Source organism: Temnothorax nylanderi, unplaced genomic scaffold (assembly GCF_030848795.1).
Source record: "Temnothorax nylanderi isolate EJ_2023f unplaced genomic scaffold, tnyl_v1.0 TNYL_tig0025_pilon, whole genome shotgun sequence".
Taxonomy (NCBI): Eukaryota; Metazoa; Arthropoda; class Insecta; order Hymenoptera; family Formicidae; genus Temnothorax; species Temnothorax nylanderi.
The window spans coordinates 14,463-40,681 of record NW_027249087.1 but is presented as its reverse complement, the minus strand read 5'-3'; the positions used below and the strand labels follow the sequence as shown (position 1 = coordinate 40,681).

The following is a 26,219-nucleotide window of genomic DNA, read 5'->3' as shown; positions in this document are numbered from 1 at the left end:
TTTTTGTCATAGAAAGCAGTACTATTATATGGTAGTTTTATATATTTTTTAAGCACACTTTTTATAAGTACAAAAACATAAATGAGTATCAGGCTTATTTCTGAGCGGAGCTTGTGGGATTGCCCACATTAGGGTCCCATAAAACGACCAGCGAAGAGGACCTCGCTCGTTACCACATCAACGATGGCAAAGATAAACGGTCTGTTCGCTATGAAAGTTGGCATCATGTTAGCCATGAGCGGTACAATCCCAAGTTCTGCAATTTAACGAGCATTAGCACAGCGATCTTCAAGCTGCGGTCGAAAGGAGTCTTATTAAATTACGGTAATAATTACCTGTCACCGCGGCAGCAATGGTTCCCTGTTCATCGACTTCTATCTTAGCATTTTGAATTACATTTCCTACTCGCAAATATTCATTAGATGTAATTCCAGTGAAATTTGCTGCCGGACTGAAAATGTCCTGTACGCCCATCTGAAACAGAAGACACATTTCTTGATTTAATTTAACTCTTTGCCAATGATACATAGTGACATTGAAACATCATTAATGATATTTATAATAATATAATCATCTATAATAAGAAATAATTTGTACTTAGCGACTGGAACTATTAATAGTTCCAGTTAATAATGATATGATAGTAAAGACAGTAATTATAATATTATCATAAGAAAAAATTAATATTATTTATATCATATGTTAACATTATATTAAATATAATTAAACGTCATTAATACTTACACGCATCAAGGGTGAACGCAAATCTAATTTGCTCTCGATGCTAAATTTCGGAATAGATAGCACCAGTTCAGTTTCATTGAGACTAGTGAGTAGCGTTTTCATCGGTACATATGACAGATCCTTGGATAGAATCTGGAGGTATGGGTCGCTCTCCTCGTGGGATGGGAGGAATATCAACATAGATGTTCTGCCATTCTGAAATATCAATTTCATGAATCAACATCGCATATAATAAATATTCTTTAAAAACGTATTTAATTTTTAACACATTTATTAACAACTTTATTCAAAGAGAATTTTAAAAAATTCCCTCTATAACGAATTAACATAAAAAAATAACAAATTTTGTTTTATATTTTTTACATTGTGTAAAATTTACTTTTCATTATATATATTTTTTAGACAAAAGTAACATTACTTTGGCGATTAAAAATATATAAGTATTGGATAACAATGCTGAATGAATTCTTCGTAAAAGCGTCAAAGCCTAACTTACTGACACTGCTAACTTACTGATGATGTAAGAATCAAACCTTACCGAGTACGGGATTTCCACCACATCAGCATCAAGAGAAGCTATATAGTCATATCGATACTTGGCAGTGTTCTCCATCATAGGAACGTCCCGGCAGCCGATCTGAGGAACACGGAAGCACCGTATACGCGTGGCATCCCTATCGAAGGATTTTAACCATCGTCCCTTGAAGTACAAGGCCGAGGTTAACAGCATCTGAGTATCGGCGTTAAGAGTGCCTGGAACAACGATAAAGTGCCTTTAAACGTGAAAGAATTAGTAGCTTCGAAGTTAGAGAAGACATTTCTCCAGTTTTCCCAGAAATCCGAAAACTCGAAATTACTTGAGGAGAAGAAAGCATCTTCTGTTATTCTCAATAGAACTTAAGTTAAATACCAGGCTGAATGATCGATTTGATGTTATTCCGCGTGTTCTCGCGAACCCAGGAATTGATGATGTTAGCCGCGTCGTTTGTATTCCCGAAATTCAACTGTCTGATATCGGTCCCGTAATAACTACGCAAGGCAGTCATATAACTAGAAGATGCCGCAAGAGCCGGCTTGGTCCACAAGCGAGTCGCTACGTCGATTTCCGTGCCATTTAGATAGCTCTGGAAAATAATGCGAAAATATAACGTGAGACAAAAAGTCAGGCAAATTTCTGACGAAAGAAAAAGGCGCATCTATCGGTATAATTTCGGTGAATTTTCTATGTTCGTTCAAAATCAATTTTATCACCACGAATAAATATAAGTGCCACTTTACAAGTTTACACTCACCAGTATCGAAATTATACCGATTTCAATACTTAACTAAAGCTTAAATCAATAATAATTCTAATATACTTTTAGGGGCATAAGGGTGCGTCTCGCTATTCTTCTGATGACGTATTCATCTGGCGGTAATCTCAGAGCTGCAAGAAGCTCGTGGCGTGTTCGGCCACCCGTGCCCTCCACCAGACTTGTCAGGGCGATTTTCGCGCTGGCGGGAGATAGGATCAGATTACCCTCGACGTCCTCGTTCACTCTCTACGGCCATCATCACGAAATTTTCATGAATATGAGAACCATTTTTATACACGTGTATACCTTAATTTGTGTACGAAATAATTATCTCTTATTCTAGAAATTAAAATATAAAAGTGAGTGAGACGAAAACGTAAAAATGTTAAATCGATATAAAATTTTGAGCTAAGAAGTTAACTCAAAATTCAAAAAATTCGAAATCTACAATGTCATACACTATAACTCATACTCTTCCGTCTCAATTCCATTTGATTCATTTACTTTGTCCAGAATTAATGCAAAATATCTTACGTCTTTTCTATCGTTTGCACTTTTCTAAAAGTCTTCCTCACCTGCAGGAGATCGATGTTGAAGAAGGAGTATCGATCATCGGTACTGATTGCAGCTGGAACAGCTGTTAGGAATAATTAATTACATTAATGCATGATTTGTTGGAAGAAATGAAATCGTATACATACATAATTTTACAGCTTACTTCAGATATCTAGATTTCCTTATCGTCGTGTCTCTAATAGAGTCTCTAATTTAAGCGCGCTTTATTACTAATTACGTTTAATTGGGAACGGATGTATCGTAACCGATTGCGCGCCGATTGGTCGCACGTAAATTCCAAGCAATGAAAATAGCTGTGAAACATACAGACACGTGGAATGATCGTCGTAACAGGTCGTCACGTGACTTAGCGCATCGAGAAGAATTTTCCTCGTTAAGCTAAGCGTTCGACAGGAATCCCATTTGCATCCGAACGAAATAACGGCGAAGATAGTGAAGGACGATAACTAATCGTGAGGAACGCCGAGTGACTTTAACGAGTCGCTTCACCTTGCGAGCGATGATGTAATCGCAGAAAATGCGGCCCGATAATTATGAGTGATTTTGACTTACGATGGAGCAGCCGGAGTCTGAGATCATTGAATATTTACGTGTTACGTGTGGACGAAACACCACAGAAGCGAGAACCAAAAAGCGCAAGATTTGACGATATAATCCCGAAGTCGATTGTAGCATTCGAAAAAATTGCGTAAAGATTCGAAGATTGAATCGTATTTTTCAGACAATCCATGATAAATCTTTCAACGACATTTACATAAATATGACTATAAAGCTCCAGGCAACGCTTAAAGGAATTAATCTAAGAGACATTCAAAGAAGATATTTTAACCCTTAAAAGCTTCTAACGTCTAAAATTCGTCTTTCTCTTCTGTTTTGCGAACGATACCTGCGAGGAGACACCAGGAGATCCACAGCGGCAGTGAGGACATTTTCGCCAATTTGGAGTCCGACGCGGATATGTGACCGGCACGCTCGCGAATGTGTATTTCGCGTGGCTCTCGCGACGATCAGGCAGATGAACATGAATATAACGGAAACACGGATTGTCGGCAAGTGCGAAAGGCTAAACTTCCGGCAAGGAGTCATCCCCACTTTAATGATTGGATTCTGCCTCACATTATCTTCTCATCGTGATGTAAACATTACTACGCTTCGACGCGCCGACAAATTGCCGCTCGTTCCTGCACGAGATAAAATATTGGCGTATAAACGTCGCGCGATACGCGAGGATGATACGAGACGGAAATGGAACGAAACGAGTCGGAGAATGAAGCAAAAATAGTCGGACGAGAACTATCTTCCCGCGCGATCGAACTTTATTCAGTCACTCTGACGTAAGAGAGATTGATATCAAAACGAGATTGAAAACAGAAATTCCCACAAATGAGAGAAGCCGATGTTGCTGGGAGCAATGAACGAGAATTGAACACGAAAGAAAATAATTAAAAGAATATAAATAAAAATGTCAAATTGAAAAAATAAAATAATAATTTATTGCCTATATTGTATTGCCTACATCGATCATATTGTATATTGATTACTCTATAACGCGATGCGCTTCACCTTGGAATTACGTAAACAAATATTGGCCTAGACTTTTTGCGCCTACATATTACGTCTATTACGGTGTCTGAGTGTAAAAATCTTCGATAATATTAGGAAAAAAAACTACAGTAAAAAGTTGAGCGCATAATGATAATATGCATATACAATAATGATATTTTAGTATACATAAAATATAAAGTATAGGAATCGCGATTTAAGTGGCCAATAATAAAAACATAAACCTAACTAAAAGCGGAAAGAAACTCGTGAAAGTGATTTTGCCTTGAAATTTCCGTCCATTATTTCCGTCTACGAGCGTCACTGGAATGCCCCACTAGAACTCGTTTGCAACAACTTTTGCGATCACGTCATGATAAAGGTGCAACCCTCGGTCAAAATGAAAGCATATAATTCACGAAGCCACAATAATTGACGTGAATATATAGAGCGGAATGACCTGCGATTAGGAATGACGTCAGTAGATGTAAAAGTTTACTAGCACTACATGCAATCATACATGACGATAACACTTGATAAGCAACGAGGGAAAACCCAAGGAAAAGTAATCGATCAACCTTTGAAAAATTAGTAATTAGTTTTATTAATAATTGGTTAATTAAATATTAAATTCGGCAAATTACAAAATATAGTTTCTTTCTTAAGATAATAATAAATAAGCAAGATAAAATTAGTGTGGGAATAATATTTTATTTAGTGTTAATCGTAAATGAATAAAGGAGGTATACGCATATATCAATTAATATTTAAAAATTGTAAAATTACCTAAAGTATATTGGAGTTTAAGATGGGTACGCGCAAGACTTCTTAAATTAGATCTAACAAATTCATTTATAAATTAATTTATTTCATTTCTTTGGTATATTGACATTCAATAAACGCTGTCCATCGAATATCGAACGTAGATTCGTAAAATTTATGCAAACTTAAGATTTGCACCATAATCAGGTTTCACTCACAATATAATATATAATTATAATATGTATCTTGTTACAATTTGTAAAGAGTATTTAATACTGGAATAATACATTTTTTAGAACGATACTGTATTCAAAGTATCGCTAATCTTAAGAACAAAATTGTTTTCTTTGTACTTTTATCGAAAATCGAATAAGAATAATTGCCTATATAATTCACTATATAAATCAAAGCGAACAGGACTTAATTAAGCCGGAAAACCACTTGAGTCAAGCTTTCAAACTACATCTATTAAAATGCAATTATCTATTATAACACTAATATAAGAGCATCATGCAATGTGTTAATAGTATGTTAATTATTCTATCCAGCATTTCCTTCTCTAAATCTAAAAATCTAACATTCTACGTGTATAGGGTATTTTATCTCAAGGTACTTTGTAGAGCTCTGAGCAATGAGCTTTATCTTTATCAAAAACCACAAAAACAAAGAGAAAATATATCGTATAGGAAAAATCATCTGTCCAGAAAAATCTCGCCTTATCTCAGTTATTTCCTTCCTTTTTTTTTTTAGGTACATGATATAATCTCTGAATCTGAGTAGAGAAATATCTTGCATAACTTAAGAACCGCTGTTAATGTTAAAAGAAGAAACTCAATACAGTATTTCTTAACTTTGGTCTTACTTAATACAGTTAAAGGATCAATGTAAAATCTGCTTTGATAAAAAGGAAACTTTAAACCCAGAGCAGAATTGCATCAAAGTTACATTCTACTAATTGCATAGCAGGCACCATCTCCTTAGTTATTAGATATAACTGTACGATATAGTTTACCGGGATTGGGAGTTACAGTCGTATCCGGATTAAATCGTGATGGAAATTCCATCTGTACTTTCCCTGTAGTCCCAGATGTATTCAAGGGATCCTGAACTTTGCCTACGTAAAGAATGGTCCCGGTGGTCTCATCCTCGATATAAAACACGAACGGATGATTGGCGTGGAACGCGCCCTCTTCTATCTTATTCCCGATCTGTATCTCTGTACGAAGAAAAGAAAAGAAAACGTCGCAATAATCGCAATAATCATAACAGAAAGATAAATGCAAATAAAATTTTTTAGATAACATTTTCTCTCTTGAATAATCCAATGAAATAACTCAAGAAATGACTATATTACGATCTTTTTTAAGTAACACAAATATATAATTGCTTGGTACTTCTTTCAGAAAATTGATTATGTTATAGATAAATAAATTATTAACATTCATATTGATCTCATAAGGCAGAAGGCCAAAGAACCTTTAGTTATTGGGAGTACAAATTAGTTCGGTCCGTTTTCAAAAGATGGCTCTGGCCTGGCTGTTATGAATGTTTCATAACAGCTGATTTCGGCGGTTTCAGAGAGGTTAGACATCTGCCAATAATATTCAGTTTATATCGCTTTGAGTTTCATACAAAAACCTTGTTTTTTACTGTGTTGAATATGTCAAATTTTGTGTTAACTAAGCAGCATTTGCGGGAGGTTTTAGTTTTCTGCTTTAATTTGAAGAAAAGTGCAGCTGAAGCGCATCGAATGCTTGTGGAAGTTTATGGTGACAATGCTCCAACTGATAAATCATGTAGGGAATGGTTTCGACGTTTCAAGAATGGTGATTTCAGCGTTGAAGACAAGCCTCGCTCTGGACAGCCAAAAAAATTCGAAGACGAAGAATTGGAGGCATTACTCAATGAAGATCCGAGTCAAACGCAAGAGGCGCTTGCAGAATCACTTGGAGTGACTCAACAAGCAGTTTCCGTACGATTGAAATCAAAAGCAAGGCAATTGGGTGCAAAAACGGACCGAACTAATTTGTAATTCGACAAAATTATTTAAAGAGTACAAAGCCGCGAAGTAGGTATCATTACTTCTTTTACTTTCAGTTAATTATCAATTTATATTTATACATGTAATTTATTGAGGAGTATATATACCTGTTGCAGCGTAAGCGGTCGTCCCGTTTTCATTTACCTCTATTCCACTCTTATGCACTACGTCGGATACCAGCAAATGTCTGGAACCCCGTCTCGTTTTTGCTATACCCGTCAGCAGTGCGGTATCGTCGAAGATATCTCGGATACCAAGCTATTACAAAGAAATAAGCATGTTACCGCATCCCGCGCGATAATTATTTTTAATTGTGAAGCGCGAGATCGTTTTGCATGTAGCAGAAAATCATAATTCTGACTTTATCAGTTCCCAGTTTCGCCGCATTTGTCGAGTTCTCATTAAATATGACATAATGACTTTTTATATTAAATATTTTTCATGTAAAACTCTTTCTCGTGTATTCGAGCATATGTAAAAATATGTGAATAAAATACTCTACTTCGCGCAAAGTGTTTTCCAGATGACTAGTGAACTCGAACTTGAATTTCGGGATCCAAACGTCAAGAGGCAATTCCTGCATGGCCCACACGTCCCTCGCCAACGTAAACGGATTAATCTCGTTGACGATGTGATCCACGCCTGTCAGCGAGTGCGGCAGTATAATGTACATAGCGAATTTCGAGCCCTGAAAATTTTTATGTCTCTGTGAATTCTGCGTAATTAGCAACGATTCGCTCAGGCTATAAATCAAAGCTGTCGCTACATACGTCGTACGGAATTCGCAGAATCTTTGCGTCGAGCCTGGACGATTCGACGTAATAAAATCGACCCACGGTATGCATATACGGCACGTTTACGCTCTCGTTAGCGTTTACGTGAAATTTGGAAACTCGAGTGTTCTCGGGGGCGAAGTATTTGCGACGCCAAGCACCTTTGAAGAACAATCCGTTCACGATCAGCATCACCGAGTCCTCCAAACCCTTCTCTGGAACACGAAATAAATGGTGAGCGGAAATAGCTCTTAAGTCTCAACAATTAAAAACTTACAACGAAGTCCCCCGCTTTCGTTAAGAGGCGCAAAATTATTTTGCAGACATCAGAGGTTATATTTACGTGCCTATATTATTATATGTCCGCATATCGTATAGACGTAAAGTATTTAAACATAAAAATTGTTTTAATTCGATTAAATATGGCATTTTATGTTTTACAAACTCTATCGAGCTTAAGATATAATATACGAATTAATAAATCAAGATAGCTTCAGACAAACCTACCATCGTCTATCATCTTTTCGATGTGTCCATTCGTGATATTATTAACCCAGGAATTAACTTTGGTCGCGACTGCATGCGCGTCAGACAAATTAGCGTTGATCAGGTCAGTATTGTAAAAGGTTTTCACCGTTGCTGCGTATCGTTGTCTGGTCAGTACATTATTATCGATGTAAATGCGCGAACCTAGATTTAAAGTGTACGCAGGAGACGGAGCCTGTAAATAAATATCTTTATGAGTTTAAAAGTAATATTCGTAAAAGTATAACAATTTTAGTAAAAAAATATTTATTTCCACGTATTTTATAAATTAATATTAATATAATCTACCTGCAAAGATTTCAGGATATTATTGAACTTTTCTCGAGTGGCCAACGTACTAACTGGAAGTTGCATGGCTCCGGCAAGTTCGTGTGCGGTTTGATCCTGAGCTCCCTCATAAAGAAGCACTAATGCTAATTTAATGGATATCGGTGACAGTAGTACGTTCCCTCCATTTGCTTTGCCCAGACTCTGAAGAAACGTTATAAATAGAGCGTCAGCATTAACGGATTAATTAATGAATTTAGTCAGGCAAAATAATCGTTTAAAAGTAGCCGAAAGAGTCTCCGAGAAATTTATACATTTAAAAGATCTCTTTTACATATCTTGTAACGTATAATTTAATTAGATAAATAATTAATTTTATAATTTCTTAAGTATTTAAATTAGATAATTTATTACTGATAAATTGCATTTTATGATATGAACACATCAGGTACCCTAAATAACATCCAATCGAATACGGTGAAACGTTCACCCTGGTATGGCACAAAATCTTCATCATCTTCAACTTGAGGATTGATTCGGGAAGAAGCGTTCGTCCGTGCAGGATTTTGAGCCACGGCGCAGGCTTCTTTTATAAAACCCACCGCAATTGAGAGGCACAGTAAATATCCTATAATTAAGATTTCTTTACTTAAAACTTACATCCTGTGGAAGACCGTCGCGTCAATCATCGATTCTTTCGTTTATAAATTATTTGTCCAATTTGGAGTCGATCTTTACTTAACAGAAATGATTGAAGTATTTACCGCGTTTTACTACAAATTCTTGAAGATAAAGGAATTATGATGTATTTAAATAATTACATACGTGATTTCAATAAATTTCAAGCAAGCACGTTTTAGCAGAATTTTAACTTTAAGTTTAATTATATTAACATATTTTACAAGGAGTGGAAAATTAAATTTAACTAATAATTAAATTGAAAAATATAAAAGAAAAAAGTAGCGTTCGTAACATAATTCAATTTTAAGTTAAGAAAATAGGTCAGATTATTGGTCAACAGTTTAAAAGATTATGATTGAAAATAATTGACATTATTATGTATTATATGTATAAAGTGAATATGACTAATTTTAGATTTTACTAAAATGAGTCTAGGCTTCTTTTATGTTAAATTACTTTATTACACAACGACATCCGTTCTTTTTATTAATGATTCTCCTGCCAATGTTTAAAGAAATAATATTTCCAAGAATTTTCTACGATTATGTGCCTAATAATAAATTTCCGGTTTCAAACGTGCACTGTACATAAATCATGTTTTGTACATATTCACAATTTCAGCACGCATTCCTAGATGTGATTCGATAACAGTAACCACATAAATGCTTATCCGAACGGAAACCGCATTTTTGTTGGCGGTCAGCAACCTCGTTTGACAAACAAGACCTTGGACTTTTATTCGTGCTCTATAAAGAAAGAAACTTTCAAGGATCTTGACATTGACCTTTGATCCAAATTGCATCTTTTACCTTTACACTTTTGCTTCCACATTTTTTTGTGGAGCCTTGTCAGAGAGAATTTAGTTCAATTTAATTTATATAATTTTTTTATAGAGATTCAATAATAAACTAGAATTATTTCATAATTTATTTGAGAATTTTATACTTATTGATTGCATCGTAGAGATTGTTAAATTTTTAAATCCAACAAATTTAAAGATTATAATTGTTTCAATTAAACAAGGCAGTTATAGTTGTAATACTGTTCTGACAAATTAATAAATAAGTATAATACGTACGTCTCTATCATTATAATTCTGTTATTATTTAAAGATTTAAAAAGAATTGATAGAATAAAGGATAGATTTATGTAAATTTACGAAGCGGGAAGATATTACTTACTCAATTGGAGCCTCATGATCAGCGAGTCCCTGCGCAATGTCAGGACTTGTTGGCTTCGGATGGAGCTTTGCGAATTAACGTGATTTTCGGTCTTTGACGCTCGCGGTAGTCAGACCAGCGCTTGCGACGCGACCAGTGCACGGTAAAGATCAAAACCGGTCAGCGTCTGACCGCTGACGATCCAGCGGATTATAGAGCCCATCCGCGAGGAAGAGTAGTGGTAACACACGGTGAGACGCGCGGGGAAATCGCCAACAGGAGGAGGAAACGGTGGTGAACGTGACTCAGGAGCGAGAACGATTCTACACGTGTGCTAAATCATTTATCGATAACACACTTGGCACATATTATGCACAAAACCTCTGCGGCTGCGGGATCGCGTAAAAATGAGAAAAGAATCTCGCGCGGGAAATCTCATATTCTACGATTACACATGTATTTAAAAATAAAACGCTAAGATGGAAATTTTTGAAAATATTAAATAATATCAAATTAAATAATAATACATGTACAATAAATAATAATAAATTTAAAAAATCTCTATTATGACCATAGAAATGCAATCGCAATGAAGCTGTAGGCGCAATCAAGTTTATTTTTAATAAATTTCTTTCAGGTCATTGTTGAGAAATATTTAAAGAAATTAAAAACGATTTACGAAGATAAAATACATCATTTAATTACATATATTTGCGAGAAAAAATGTTGCGTTAACTTGTTGGTATTTATAACTGCCTACTTTAAATGTCTATAGTTAATTGCTTAGTGCTGTTCCTTTTAAGGTTTTTCTTTACAGATAAAATACAAAGCAAGGAACGCGTAACATTGACTTATGTCTGACATTCATATTTCTATACCGACTTTAGAATACCTAGAATTTTTATATTATCTAACAAAAGGTTGTCTGGCAGCATAATCAAGCGTGACGATGCGAAAGGTGGGAAACAACCGCACTCTTTAAAGTAAACGAAAAATCCCGATAATCAAGTGATATCATACTTTGTAAACGTCAGCGAATGCAGGATGTGAGAACAATAGGGACGTTAAGGATTTCGTGGTGACGCCGCCGAGTAAAAATGTAAATCGACAAGAAAATGCTTTATCATTTATATTATTGAAACGTTTCGCTCGTATACAGACATCGTTGCAGAAGATCATTGTCTAATATATATAATTTAGTCGCGAAACACAGAAAAAGCCATCTAACACTATATATAAAGTGTACATAATGATGAATAAATCAGATGTTAAATGCAAGAAAGTTTAAAAAATTTGATAAAAAGTACGTAAATAATATTAAAAAGCATTGTTCATTGTCCCACTTCCCTCTTCTGCTTCACATTGGCCGTATCGACGTAGTTGTCCATCGCCCTCATGAGTATCTCGGTGAGCTCGTTCAAGTATGGGTACTCGTTCGGCGAGTACGAACGTCTTCTTCTTCCTCCACTCTGCTGCGCAAACAATCAAATCATTAAGCCAAAGTTACCTATTTGAATAAACATAGAAGCTTACACTTCATCTATTATTCATATAAATAATTGCCATTATTTGTCCATTCGCGGTTGTGCATTAGAATCAAGAATTACTCCGTATAATTGGCGAAACATAATTACGACGTAAGAAATATAAAAATAAATCAATTAAATGAGAGAGAGAGAGAGAGAGAGAGAGAGAGAGAGAGAGAGAGAGAGAGAGAGAGAGAGAGGAAGAGAGGAAGATCAAAGATATAATAGAGCAAGAATATAAATGAGACAACGATGTTATAGTTTATAGTGTATCGATTGACCACGACCTTATTTTTATTATTACTTTCATTGTTGAGTGGATTTTGATAAAAAGAAGAAGGATTAATTCGAAGAGTTTATAATTATAAAGAAAATGATTCGCGCTAACTTATTCAACAAGTCTAATACTAGATAAATATTTTAATATCGCTTTGGAAAAAAAATTTCAAAACGTAAAGTATTTTTAAATTTACAAATCAAGTTCTCATTAAAGTACATCTACGACAAAGACAAATGATAGCTTTGGAGGTTTTGAAAACGCTTCGAGAGCTGCTTGAAAAGAAGACATAAATAAATGTATTCTGCCTTACCTCCAAAGCTGCTAATTGCAAATTGTCGCAGACCGAAGTTTTCGAGCAAACCAGGCCGACAGCACCCGTGGCGAGGAAGGCTACTCCCAAAGCTTGCAACAGATAGTTGCTAGTGTTTTTACTGTAGTGAACCACTTTGTAGAAGTAAGGCATCAAGCTGGAAAAAAATCCCGGGCTGCTCTCCGTCGCAAGTGATGTTCCTGGGGCGGTCGTTGTATGACCTGGATAGCCCGGAAGATATTGAGAATTGTTGTTTTGCGTAGGATTCGTGCTTGCAGTTGTTGCCTGTCTGGTCACTCTGTTCGCATAATATCCTGGCGAGACGGTTCCCGCACATACAACAGCAATCAGACAACTGATGATCACCGCGCGATACATCTTCTCTCACTTTGTAGAATATTGGACCTGCAAAAATTTTGTAGGAGCACTTTGAGATCTGTTCAAAAAGAAGAGATAAATAAATATTTAAAACTCAATCACCGATCAGTTATAGCTAAATATTTAAATTGTAAATAATTGCAGCGCAACGTTGTTCTTTAATTATTTAATCGTTAACTGTTTTAGTTATTGATTCAATTTCTGTGGAGAACACTTCGTACTTGCAAGACACTGCCTCTTCAACGATCTCGGGGTAATTTCACTCGGCAAGACGTTGTAACTAAACGCGACAGCTTGCGTTCCGCCCTTATATAGATTGCGTTTGTACCTGTACAAATGTAACTTTACTGATATTTTGTCTGTCCATTTGCTAATGGTATGACTTTCGTATCTAAAAAAGTAACAATGCATTTTGTATCTTAACAATATCTTGCCTAATTGCCTTGCGTTATCGGTATCTATGCACTGACATTTCTAGATAAACATACGGCACTCGCATCAGGCGCATTGTTTTACACTGAAACAGCATCGTTATGGGTAAACCAATTAGCGACATTTCAGAAAATTTTACATTACAATATTGCGCAATTACTTAATACGCAACTTGCCTCTTACCATTGAAAATAATATATTGATTATGGCAAATTTAAAGCAGACGTTATTGGCAGATCCATAAATTTATTATGAGTCATTGACGCAACGAAAGCTTAAACGGATGTAAACTATGAAGATGTACATCGCCATCGGAAAACGTGTGATAATTAACATTAGATTTTTCAATGGATGACGAGGAAAAATATATTTTGGACGGGAAATCACGCGTTTCACGCGAAAAGAGATACGGAGATACGCCGTCGTTCATAAATCACTGTGTTATCTGATTAAAGATAGATCTTTACACGATTTTATTACAAAAAACGTCGCTGTACAAAAATACATATGAATCTTTAACGAATATTCACATTCTGTACATATGAAAATAAATTTCTGCGCTCCATAACTTATCGTCAACGCATCACAGTTTGATTTCATTTACATTCATTCATAGTCAGTCCTCCTGCACTTGTACACGCAGCTGTTCGATTTCATCTTCGCTACTCACAGAGCGATTTAAGATATTCGTCTTCTTCTTTTTAGTGTGTTTCGTATCCTTGTCAGAATGGGAACGTTTTCGTCTGTTTTGTTCCAATTCTTTTTCCATTTTATCTAATAGCGAGTCGTTATGGGCGAGTGTGCTTGGCTCAGCGTCTCCCGCAACGCAAAATGAATCCTAAAATCAAAATATAAGATATTTCGTTATAATTTATCGTATATATAAAAATCAAATGCGCGATTGCTCGTACATTGCTCGCCAATTCGAGATTATCTATCTCGATCTTTATCTAAGATTGTAATACATCCGATAATATACGTACATAAACATATGAATCTTGCGCTCGTGGCGAAAACTGCGAGTAGATCTCTATATCAGGAACGGGTGATCGCGGTTCCCTGAAATGAAAGGCGCCCGGTCTCTTTATCGGGCTCTTAATAGTTTGCAGATAATGCGCGTGCATGTCTTGATCTTGCGGGATTTGTGTATGGCTCACGAAATCCGCGATATCCTCGTCATCTGTAAGAAAGACTTCGTCCGAACTAGCGGTAGTATCTACCTCCGCCTGATCATCTATAAATTCGTTTCTGGCATTGTTTTCACGTTTGAGCCTATGTGAGTTTTTCCGTGCGATCTTTTCCTTCAACGAAGAGATTTGTTTTGGCGCATCAGAGCGAGATCTTAAAAGATTTTTATCTTCTGTGTTGTTCACATATTTATCAGGTGCTTTGAAGAAACTCAAATCTACCCGAGTATCCGAACCTAATTCCTGGCCCTTATTTCGATTCAAAGATAATTTCGGACGTCTATCAGCCTTCGGCGTTGATATGCCACACGGTTTCAAAAATTTCAACGTATTATCGGAATAACTGTCTTCAGTTTTCAAGTTTTTCGATATATTATCAAAATAATCGTTTCTAATTTCTGAGTTTCTCGATGTACTGGGCATGCAGATAGTATCGTTTTTCAAATTTTTCGATGAGTTGCGAAAATAACAGCTTTCAAGCTCATTAAATTTTTTAGCATTATCCTCTGTAATCATAAAATCTTCGTCGGAATCATCTAGGAAAACGAGATCTTGTTTAACAGCACGTGCTTTAGCAGCAGAATTGCAATGAATATTTGATAACGTGATGTTGTCTGTTCTCGAACTCGTGTCGCTTTTCCCAACTTTAATTTCATTTTTAGTATTTACTGAAATCCAGCCACTACTCTCTTCGTTAGTTGATTCTTCTTTATTTACTGTCCTTGATGTTTCCAAATTTTTTTTCCCTCGTGCTATTTCGCCAATAGCTTGAGTTATGGATAACAAACTCTCTTCTGTTTTGGAATTACGCATTGATCTATTTTTATTTGAGTCGTACTTAACAAATTCGCTTATATCATCATCGCTATTAAAATCAACATCTTGTATTTCATCTATAAAACTTACAATTTTTTTCATTTGATGAGGTTCAACGAGTTTCATAGATGCTGATAGATTTTGATTAGTTTTAACAACATTATCTTCGTTATGAAAAGTATCAACGTTAGTCTCATGCGTCACATTGGTTTCTCCTGCATTAATAGAAACGTTTGAAGAATTTGGAGATTCTGTATTTCGCAATTCTGTATCATCCTTATCTTCTAAGTCGTCTTCGACTGAACTAAATGACTCATTTAATATGTTTTCAAATATGGAAGGTTCCAGGTCTTCTAGTGCATTAGTTGACAATTCGGTGTTCGTGCCAGTTATAATTTTATTATTTTCTTTCATTTCAGATGTAGAAGCTTTATTCGTGTTAATCGAATTTATCTCCATATCTGTAATTCGTTGGTTTAGATACGAAACTGCTGCTTCATTCGAGTCGGAACTCTCATCAAGTATATCTTCGAATCTTATTTCACTGTTATCAACACTCTTCTCATTTCGTATAGTGCACCAAACTTTATCGTCATCAACATTAATATAATCATTAGCGTCATAAATATTCTCATCTTCATTGTCTTTACATTGTATTGATAAAGTATTTTCATAGTCTTTACATTGCGTTAAATTATCTTCCGTTAAGAAAGCTAAACTATTAAGAATTTCTATATTAGGCACTACAAAATTGAACAAATCTTTAATTGGTTTTGGCGCAGGAATGTAAGTCGTATCCATTTCCGGCACAGCTTCAGAAGACATTTCTTCCTCTGACTTCTTTACTGCGCATAATGTCAGGAAATCGATCCCCGCATTATCATCAGTTAACAGTTTGACATTATTAGGATTTATCTTATTTTGCGTTAACTGAGTAAGAATATTGCATCTATTATCCCGGTTCTGTTCGTCACATTTACCATCGATAAGAAATTTCATCATTGACGGTTGACCAATATTTCCTTTTTTAGGTAAGTCTGTGAAACAAATATATATATATCTTTTAAGAAATGTAAAAAAAAATAAATCTATTTTGATAAATATAATATAAACATAGCTGCGAGGAAAAAAGGGGAATTAAAAGAATTCATAAAACTTACTTTCTTTCTGTTTCATATCAGATGCTTCATTCTTCTTATTAACATTTTTCCTCTTTCCTTTACTTTTTAGATTTGGCGTTTTTGGTAGTAGTGTAATGTGTATCTTATGACATTCCGGAGTAAATTGATCTGGTATCATTCTAGGATTATTATCGTATAAAGAGGAGACTATATTGCTTGTGTTTAATATTTTATTGTTCAGGGAGTCCCTCCTGGAAAGGGTAGACTTCAAATTCTGCAAAGTATGTATTTCCGTTAAAATGCATGTATAAAAAAAATTAAAAAATTGTCAAGTCTTCAGTTACCTCGTGTTCCTTCCCATCTGTAACAAGAACAATTATATGACCATCTCGTTTGCGTCCTGTTCTGCCCATTCTTTGTACCAATCTTATCGGGGAATGCTGTGATACGTCAAAACATATTATCAGATCAACTTCCCCTACATCCAATCCTTCTTCACCTATATCACACATTATCGATGAATTAATATATTTCAAGAAACACAGATGGAAATCATAAAGATTAAAATATGGCACGGTATAAGATGAATGTCACTACTTCTCACGCACCTATACTTGTTGAAATCAGCACATTCACACGATTGCTCCGAAAATCTTCCAATGCTTTTATTTGTTGCTTCTGCTTCTGACCAGCTTGGCCAACAAACATCTGTGGCCTAATTATCGGTTTTGATTGCAAGAGCAAAATATAGACCTCATTGACTATGTCTCTGTACTGAAGATTCATGGAGTATTAAATTTTCTGTATATGAATTAAGTACTTTTCTATATTATAAATTTCCAAAGGTTAAATGAATAGCATATGTTATAATGTTATATATATAGACGAGACAGTCTGAAAGGCTAATATACAAACTTCGACGAAAACTATAGCTCTCGTGTCCTCTCGATCGCTATTGTTGTTATTAAAATGATGTTCAAGCAACTCTTTCAATTTGTGAAATTTATTATGTCCAAATACGATATTCTCTGGCATCTGAAATAGTTATTTCTATATATATTATCTATATAATTTTTTTAGTTTATCATAAAGATAGTTTTGCAAACCTCAGATACATCTCCATTGGGAAACAATTCTGGAAACGGCCCGAGATAAACTTCTATGTCACGTAATAAATCTCGTAATCGATCTTCACTATGCATCCAAAACTTATCAGAATGAGCTAAAAATATAATTTTTTCTTAAAAAATATTTGCTTACATAGATAAATATCTCAACAAATCATAGCGTCTTGTATAAAATTAACTGTAATAGTTTATAAATTACAAGTGCACGTACTTTCATAAAATTTGCAGAAGGCACGCAATCCATGCCTGATCATAAGTTCATAAGCGTGATACATAGTTAACAACATATTCAATATCTTCATAATTTGCCCATAATTTCCAGATTTGTCCGTCTTCGTTTTAAATTCCCTCAACAAATAAAATACCTGAACGAATGCAGTAAACATTAAAAACTATGTATCAGTAGATCATAAAACATTTATAGATAGAATTTAATTACCCTTCCTTTAGATATGTTTGCAGTATGACCTCGCAATACGTTACATTGTATAAGAAACTTAACGTGGCGATCCATGATAGTAATATATCTTTCTTTAAATGCAGCCAATTCGTCACTAAGAGGCACCAAAATAATATCTACTTTCCTTTTATTAACATATGGCATTATATCAGTTGAGTTCTCATCTCTCAATTCCAAATAAGAAATGTGTAAATTCTGTACTACCTATATGCAATAGAATATTAAATAAAATACCTGCTCTTTTTAAATCAATTTCCAATGAAATTAAACATCTACATATAGCACTGAGTTTACTTACTTCATGAACATTATCTATTTTATTTCCAGGGGTAGCAGAAAGCGCTAATATCCTAAAGTATTGATTCTGCGTGGATAATATCCTGATACACTAAAAGTTACAAATCTTATTGGTTTGTGGTAATAATAATTCATAATTCTATAAATTCTTTACGTTTTTTTTTACCTCACAATACGAATGTTTACCCAGAGCCTTATGAGCTTCGTCTATGACGACACACTTGACCAAATGACTCGGTATGATCGATCTGTCAAGATCATTATGAAATACTTGAGGAGTGGCAAATATTATCCTCTTCTTGAGCCAGGCTACTTCACGTTTCTTCTGACTTACCGCACCTACAAATTAAGTGATATATATTTATTAGATTTAATAACACACATGTTCCAAGGTGTAAATTTACTATTAAACATAGACGTTAAAACCTGTCAATTCTATCATATCAACGCTTGGAATCCCCATTATTTCGTAGCACGCGTCGATCTGCTGAGCGACCAGAGGTTTCGTTGGTGCCAAAAATATAATTTTTCCATACGGATACCACCTCCAGAAATTGTACATCACAACGGCGGCAATGAAGGTCTTTCCCAAACCTGTCGTAAAATTGAAGACAAAAGTAATTTTATATTTGACCGATTGTGCGATTAGCAAGTAATATATTTCTTCCTTACCGGTGGGTAAACAGACCAGGGTATTGCGATATAATGCAGATTGAACTATGTTATACTGGTACTGGCGGACCGGATAATTTTCGGGATATATCCAGGTGTTTCCAGCTGAGAGATCGAATCCCTTGGTCTCCGGCTGACGCGAAACAGTATTCTGCGACTCCATTCTCGCGGGATCTCGTTCGATCTACGCACTCCGGACCCGGCAGATCGGCAGAGATCACTTTTCAACATAATCGACATTAATTTAAAGGAATAAACGTCTATCCGAGGGAAACGGAGCACGACATGACAACGATCATATGAGCACTCCGGAGACTCGTGATTCACGTGGGCACCTTTACGACATGCTCGTTACGACGCACGTGGAAGTTCTTCTTGAAAATAGAGTACTGCATAATCTTAAAACATATCTTTCACAACCTCGACACACGCATCCCCCGTGAGGGGAAAAACAATGTAAACAATGTAAACTTGTATCAATTGTCACGTGTGGAGTCGATGTTTGGTTTGGTTTTGTTCGAATATAAACTGCGCGTTGGAACGGTTGGAGCCGTGGTTGGAGCAGACGACAATCATGAAGTATGAAAGTCTATAGGGCGGTTTCGATGGTTAGACGACAGTTTCCCGAAAAGTAGAAAGGTTAATGTTGGTACCAACGAAAATCCCTAAAAGGTGTCGTTATAATTTCTACGGGTTAGCAACACTGTTGAAGTAGTATAGCTGTCAGTTGCGTAACTTTTTTGATTCTCAATTCTAAATTCTCAATTCTAAATTCTAATTTCTAATTTCTAAATTCTAAATTCTAAATTCTCAATTCTCAATTTTCAATTCTCAATTCTAAATTCTAAATTCTAAATTCTAAATTCTAAATTCTAAATTCTAAATTCTAAATTCTAAATTCTAAATTCTAAATCCTCAATCCTCAATCCTCAATTCTCAATTCTCAATTCTCAATTCTCAATTCTCAATTCTAAATTCTAAATTCTAAATTCTCAATTCTCAATTCTAAATTCTAAATTCTAAATTCTAAATTCTAATTTCTAATTTCTAATTCTAAATTCTAAATTCTAAATTCTAAATTCTAATTTCTAAATTCTAAATTCTCAATTCTAAATCTCAATTCTCAATTCTCAATTCTCAATTCTAAATTGTAAATTCTCAATACTAAATTCTAAATTCTAAATTCTAAATTCTAAATTCTAAATTCTCAATTCTCAATTCTCAATTCTCAATTCTAAATTCTCAATTCTCAATTCTAAATTCTAAATTCTAAATTCTAAATTCTAAATTCTAAATTCTCAATTCTCAATTCTAAATTCTAAATTCTCAATTCTAAATTCTCAATTCTCAATTTTCAATTCTAAATTTTAAATTCTAAATTCTAAATTTTCAATTTTAAATTCTAAATTCTAAATTCTCAATTCTAAATTCTCAATTCTCAATTCTTATTTCTCAATTCTAAATTCTAAATTCTAAATTCTCAATTCTGATTTCTCAATTCTCAATTCTCAATTCTCAATTCTCAATTCTCAATTCTAATTATAAATATTCATTATTTATTTTAACAATATCAGTATTCGTTATTCAAACCCGATTTTCTATTCCCTCTATCCTTTATATAAAAGAAATCTCGTTACGACAAATAGATATCACCTCTTTTTTCTAGTAAGAATTTAATCATGACGAATTATTATTTCACCATGAATTTTAAGAATCTAAAGAATCTTAAATAATTTAAAAACAAAACCAGAGAGTTTGAGTCGCCAGTGAATAATTAAGAATTAATAGAGAATCTCTATTCATTAAATAATTTAATATGTACAGTATCATGATTCCATATATTAAACTAAGTAATTCTAAACTCTTTATTCTCAATTCTCAATTCCCAATTCTCAATTCTCAATTCTCAATTCTCAATTCTCAATTCTCAATTCTCAATTCCCAATTCTCAATTCCCAATTCCCAATTCCCAATTCCCAATTCTCAATTCTCAATTCTCAATTCCCAATTCCCAATTCCCAATTCTCAATTCTCAATTCTCAATTCTCAATTCTCAATTCTCATTCTCAATTCTCAATTCCCAATTCCCAAATCCCAAATCCCAATTCCTAAATCCCAAATCCCAAATCCCAAATCCCAAATCCCAAATCCCAATTCCCAAATCCCAAATCCCAAATCCCAAATCCCAAATCCCAATTCTCAATTCCCAATTCCCAAATCCCAAATCCCAATTCCCAATTCTCAATTCTCAATTCTCAATTCTCAATTCTAATTATAAATATTCATTATTTATTTTAGAAATATCAGTATCCGTTATTCAAACCCGATTTTCTATTCCCTCTATCCTTTATATAAAAGGAATCTAATTACGACAAATAGATATCACCTCTTCCTTCTAGTAAGAAATAAATCATGACTAATTATTATTTCATCGTGAATCTTAGCAATCTAAAGACTCTTAAATAATTTAAAAACAAAACCAGAGAGCTTGAATCGCCAGTGAATAATTAAGAATTAATAGAGGAACTCTATTAATTAAATAATTTAATCTGTACAATATCATGATTCCGTAAATTAAAAACTACTCAGTAATTATAAACTCTCCATTCTCAATTCTCAATTCTAATTATAAATATTCATTATTTATTTTAGAAATATCAGTATCCGTTATTCAAACCCGATTTTCTATTCCCTCTATCCTTTATATAAAAGGAATCTAATTACGACAGATATCACCTCTTCCTTCTAGTAAGAATTAAACCATGACTAATTATTATTTCATCATGAATCTTAGCAATCTAAAGACTCTTAAATAATTTAAAAACAAAACCAGAGAGCTTGAGTTGCCAGTGAATAACACTGGTTTACAGCCAAAATGTACATTCAATGCCACTATTTTTTTTCCTATGTATTTTAGCCCGCTAAACTCGAAAATCACATAGAAAAATTTTTTTATGGATTGGTTTTCGAGATATGAATTTTTGGATTTTTTTTTTCAATTGCTCATAACTCCGGTATTTATCCATAGATTTTCTTCATCAATAACTTGTTTTCTTCGTAAAAGTACGACCTATACGTAAACAATAAGAAACTGGACATAATTTGACGTTTTCTATTTTTGCATGGCGATAGAGTGAATTCTCTATTTTTACAATATTTTACAATAAAAATAGAAAATTCACTCTATCGCCATGCAAAAATAGAAAACGTCAAATTATGTCCAGTTTCTTATTGTTTACGTATAGGTCGTACTTTTACGAAGAAAACAAACGACGAAGATAATAAAATACATCATTTAATTACATATATTTGCGAGAAAAAATGTGCGTTAACTTGTTGGTATTTATAACTGCCTACTTTAAATGTCTATAGTTAATTGCTTAGTGCTGTTCCTTTTAAGGTTTTTCTTTACAGATAAAATACAAAGCAAGGAACGCGTAACATTGACTTATGTCTGACATTCATATTTCTATACCGACTTTAGAATACCTAGAATTTTTATATCATCTAACAAAAGGTTGTCTGGCAGCATAATCAAGCGTGACAATGCGAAAGGTGGGAAACAACCGCACTCTTTAAAGTAAACGAAAAATCCCGATAATCAAGTGATATCATACTTTGTAAACGTCAGCGAATGCAGGATGTGAGAACAATAGGGACGTTAAGGATTTCGTGGTGACGCCGCCGAGTAAAAATGTTAATCGACAAGAAAATGTTTTATCATTTATATTATTGAAACGTTTCGCTCGTATACAGACATCGTTGCAGAAGATCATTGTCTAATATATATAATTTAGTCGCGAAACACAGAAAAAGCCATCTAACACTATATATAAAGTGTACATAATGATGAATAAATCAGATGTTAAATGCAAGAAAGTTTAAAAAATTTGATAAAAAGTACATAAATAATATTAAAAAGCATTGTTCATTGTCCCACTTCCCTCTTCTGCTTCACATTGGCCGTATCGACGTGGTTGTCCATCGCCCTCATGAGTATCTCGGTGAGCTCGTTCAAGTATGGGTACTCGTTCGGCGAGTACGAACGTCTTCTTCTTCTTCCATTCTGCTGCGCAAACAACCAAATCATTAAGCCAAAGTTACCTATTTGAATAAACATAGAAGCTTACATTTCATCTATTATTCATATAAATAATTGCCATTATTTGTCAATTCGCGGTTGTGCATTAGAATCAAGAATTACTCCGTATAATTGGCGAAACATAATTACGACGTAAGAAATATAAAAATAAATCAATTAAATGAGAGAGAGAGAGAGAGAGAGAGAGAGAGAGAGAGAGAGAGAGAGAGAGAGAGAGAGAGAGAGAGAGAGAGAAAGATCAAAGATATAATAGAGCAAGAATATAAATGAGACAACGATGATATAGTGTATCGATTGACCACGACCTTATTTTTATTATTACTTTCATTGTTGAGTGGATTTTAATAAAAAGAAGAAGGATTAATTCGAAGAGTTTATAATTGAAGAAAATGGTTTGCGCTAACTTATTCAACAAGTCTAATACTAGATAAATATTTTAATATCGCTTTGGGAAAAAAATGTCAAAACATAAAGTATTTTTAAATTTACAAATCAAGTTCTCATTAAAGTTCATCTACGACAAAGACAAATGATAGCTTTGGAGGTTTTGAAAACGCTTCGAGAGCTGCTTGAAAAGAAGAAATAAATAAATGTATTCTGCCTTACCTCCAAAGCTGATGCTTGCAAATAGGCCGTAGCCGAATCGCAGACCGAAGTGTACGAGCAAACCAGGCCGATAGCGGACGTGGTGAGGAAGACTGCTCCCAAAGCTTGCAACAGATAGTTGCCAGCGGTCGTTACCGGATTCTGCGTGGGCCCTACATATATTGGATATTTTTCCACAGGATTCGTGCTTGCAGTTGTTGCCTGTCTGGTCACTCTGTTCGCATAATATCCTGGCGAGACGGTTCCCGTACATACAACAGCAATCAGACAACTGATGATCACCGCGCGATACATCTTCTCTCACTTTGTAGAATATTGGACCTGCAAAAATTTTGTAGGAGCACTTTGAGATCTGTTAAAAAAGAAGAGATAAATAAATGTTTAAAACTCAATCACCGATCAGTTATAGCTAAATATTTAAATTGTAAATAATTGCAGCGCAACGTTGTTCTTTAATTATTTAATCGTTAACTGTTTTAGTTATTGATTCACTTTCTGTGGAGAACACTTCGTACTTGCAAGACACTGCCTCTTCAACGATCTCGGGGTAATTTCACTCGGCAAGACGTAACTAAACGCGACAGCTTGCGTTCCGCCCTTATATAGTTTGCGTTTGTACCTGTACAAATGTAACTTTACTGATATTTTGTCTGTCCATTTGCTAATGGTATGACTTTCGTATCTAAAAAAGTAACAATGCATTTTGTATCTTAACAATATCTTGCATAATTGCCTTGCGTTATCGGTATCTATGCACTGACATTTCTAGATAAACATACGGCACTCGCATCAGGCGCATTGTTTTACACTGAAACAGCATCGTTATGAGTAAACCAATTAGCGACATTTCAGAAAATTTTACATTACAATATTGCGCAATTACTTAATACGCAACTTGCCTCTTACCATTGAAAATAATATATTGATTATGGCAAATTTAAAGCAGACGTTATTGGCAGATCCATAAATTTATTATGAGTCATTGACGCAACGAAAGCTTAAACGGATGTAAACTATGAAGATGTACATCGCCATCGGAAAACGTGTGATAATTAACATTAGATTTTTCAATGGATGACGAGGAAAAATATATTTTGGACGGGAAATCACGCGTTTCACGCGAAAAGAGATACGGAGATACGCCGTCGTTCATAAATCACTGTGTTATCTGATTAAAGATAGATCTTTACACGATTTTATTACAAAAAACGTCGCTGTACAAAAATACATATGAATCTTTAACGAATATTCACATTCTGTACATATGAAAATAAATTTCTGCGCTCCATAACTTATCGTCAACGCATCACAGTTTGATTTCATTTACATTCATTCATAGTCAGTCCTCCTGCACTTGTACACGCAGCTGTTCGATTTCATCTTCGCTACTCACAGAGCGATTTAAGATATTCGTCTTCTTATTTTTAGTGTGTTTCGTATCCTTGTCAGAATGGGAACGTTTTCGTCTGTTTTCTTCCAATTCTTTTTCCATTTTATCTAATAGCGAGTCGTTATGGGCGAGTGTGCTTGGCTCAGCGTCTCCCGCAACGCAAAATAAATCCTAAAATTAAAATATAAGATATTTCGTTATAATTTATCGTATATATAAAAATCAAATGCGCGATTGCTCGTACATTGCTCGCCAATTCGAGATTATCTATCTCGATCTTTATCTAAGATTGTAATACATCCGATATTATACGTACATAAACATATGAATCTTGCGCTCGTGGCGAAAACTGCGAGTAGATCTCTATATCAGGAACGGGTGATCGCGGTTCCCTGAAATGAAAGGCACCCGGTCTCTTTATCAGGCTCTTAATAGTTTGCAGATAATGCGCGTGCAAGTAATTTTATATTTGACTGATTGTGCGATTAGCGAGTAATATATTTCTTCCTTACCGGTAGGTAAACAGACCAGGGTATTGCGATATAATGCAGATTGAACTATGTTATACTGGTACTGGCGGACCGGATAATTTTCCGGATATATCCAGGTGTTTCCAGCTGAGAGATCGAATCCCTTGGTCTCCGACTGACGCGAAACAGTATTCTGCGACTCCAATTTCAAACAATTTATTTGATTATTTTCAAGCAATTCTTATTTAAAAACTATTAAAGCCTCAACATTTTGGCATTGAGAAATAAATGCTACCTGCATATATTTACGCATTAGAATGTAGTTAGGTATTTTAAATAGGAATTCCTTTTTTAATGATGCTAATCTCGTTTAAAATAAGATTTTCGAAGGAATCCTCAAAGCATCTCTTGTAATTAGTTTGTCCACTTTAATCCGACTTTCAAAATGCGTTTTTCTTACAGATTTGATACAATTATGGTATTTGAAATTGATTTGATAATTATTTATCGCGAATTCTGCGGCGATTCCAAGTAGTTGGAAGCGCGATCTCTGTACGGTATTATAATTCATCGTGTCGATATCAATGTGGATCGTTTGTATATAACATGTACTCACCTATGCAACTCCGCGTTGTTTGACGCGAAGTTGATTACCGTG

The 26,219-nt window shown here is 34.6% G+C and overlaps 3 protein-coding genes and 2 long non-coding RNA genes across 7 annotated transcripts; 1 reads left to right on the top strand and 4 right to left on the bottom strand.

Annotated features, from left to right (window-relative positions):
* Positions 1-24: 24 nt before the first annotated feature.
* LOC139769830 (uncharacterized) lies at positions 25-10,582 on the bottom strand. Its single transcript, XM_071701254.1, has 15 exons — positions 10,409-10,582; positions 8,999-9,174; positions 8,568-8,750; positions 8,241-8,454; positions 7,731-7,948; positions 7,463-7,648; positions 7,068-7,218; positions 5,932-6,135; positions 2,615-2,676; positions 2,103-2,285; positions 1,655-1,868; positions 1,283-1,497; positions 745-939; positions 336-474; positions 25-256 (listed from the first exon to the last, which is right to left on the bottom strand). The coding sequence occupies exons 1-15, from the start codon at positions 10,422-10,424 to the stop codon at positions 129-131; spliced, it is 2,484 nt and encodes an 827-aa protein (XP_071557355.1). The 5' UTR covers positions 10,425-10,582; the 3' UTR covers positions 25-128.
* On the top strand, positions 6,485-24,263 carry LOC139769838 (uncharacterized). Its single transcript, XR_011717635.1, has 3 exons — positions 6,485-6,987; positions 7,077-7,967; positions 24,182-24,263. It is a non-coding gene; the product is annotated as an uncharacterized lncRNA (long non-coding RNA).
* On the bottom strand, positions 11,502-13,256 carry LOC139769834 (uncharacterized). Of its 2 annotated transcripts, none has more exons than XM_071701263.1 (3): positions 13,103-13,256; positions 12,504-12,908; positions 11,502-11,859 (listed from the first exon to the last, which is right to left on the bottom strand). In XM_071701263.1, exons 2-3 carry the CDS (start codon positions 12,879-12,881, stop codon positions 11,719-11,721), a joined length of 519 nt encoding a protein of 172 aa, XP_071557364.1. In that variant the 5' UTR covers positions 12,882-12,908; positions 13,103-13,256; the 3' UTR covers positions 11,502-11,718. The 2 variants fall into 2 exon arrangements, with proteins under 2 accessions (XP_071557364.1, XP_071557365.1); XM_071701264.1 differs by having other exon boundaries at positions 11,502-11,856.
* Fancm (FA complementation group M) lies at positions 13,763-19,596 on the bottom strand. 2 transcript variants are annotated; one of them, XM_071701251.1, is made up of 14 exons: positions 19,329-19,596; positions 18,994-19,213; positions 18,748-18,915; positions 18,488-18,660; positions 18,323-18,412; positions 18,004-18,228; positions 17,776-17,929; positions 17,544-17,659; positions 17,353-17,472; positions 17,046-17,211; positions 16,782-16,936; positions 16,477-16,711; positions 14,297-16,353; positions 13,763-14,151 (listed from the first exon to the last, which is right to left on the bottom strand). In XM_071701251.1, exons 2-14 carry the CDS (start codon positions 19,154-19,156, stop codon positions 13,930-13,932), a joined length of 4,044 nt encoding a protein of 1,347 aa, XP_071557352.1. In that variant the 5' UTR covers positions 19,157-19,213; positions 19,329-19,596; the 3' UTR covers positions 13,763-13,929. The 2 variants fall into 2 exon arrangements, with proteins under 2 accessions (XP_071557352.1, XP_071557354.1); XM_071701253.1 differs by lacking the exons at positions 18,748-18,915; positions 18,994-19,213; positions 19,329-19,596 and having other exon boundaries at positions 18,323-18,427; positions 18,488-18,620.
* Positions 23,993-26,192, bottom strand: LOC139769837 (uncharacterized). Its single transcript, XR_011717634.1, has 5 exons — positions 26,178-26,192; positions 25,604-25,760; positions 25,408-25,483; positions 24,217-25,262; positions 23,993-24,022 (listed from the first exon to the last, which is right to left on the bottom strand). It is a non-coding gene; the product is annotated as an uncharacterized lncRNA (long non-coding RNA).
* Between the last annotated feature and the right edge of the window lie 27 nt (positions 26,193-26,219).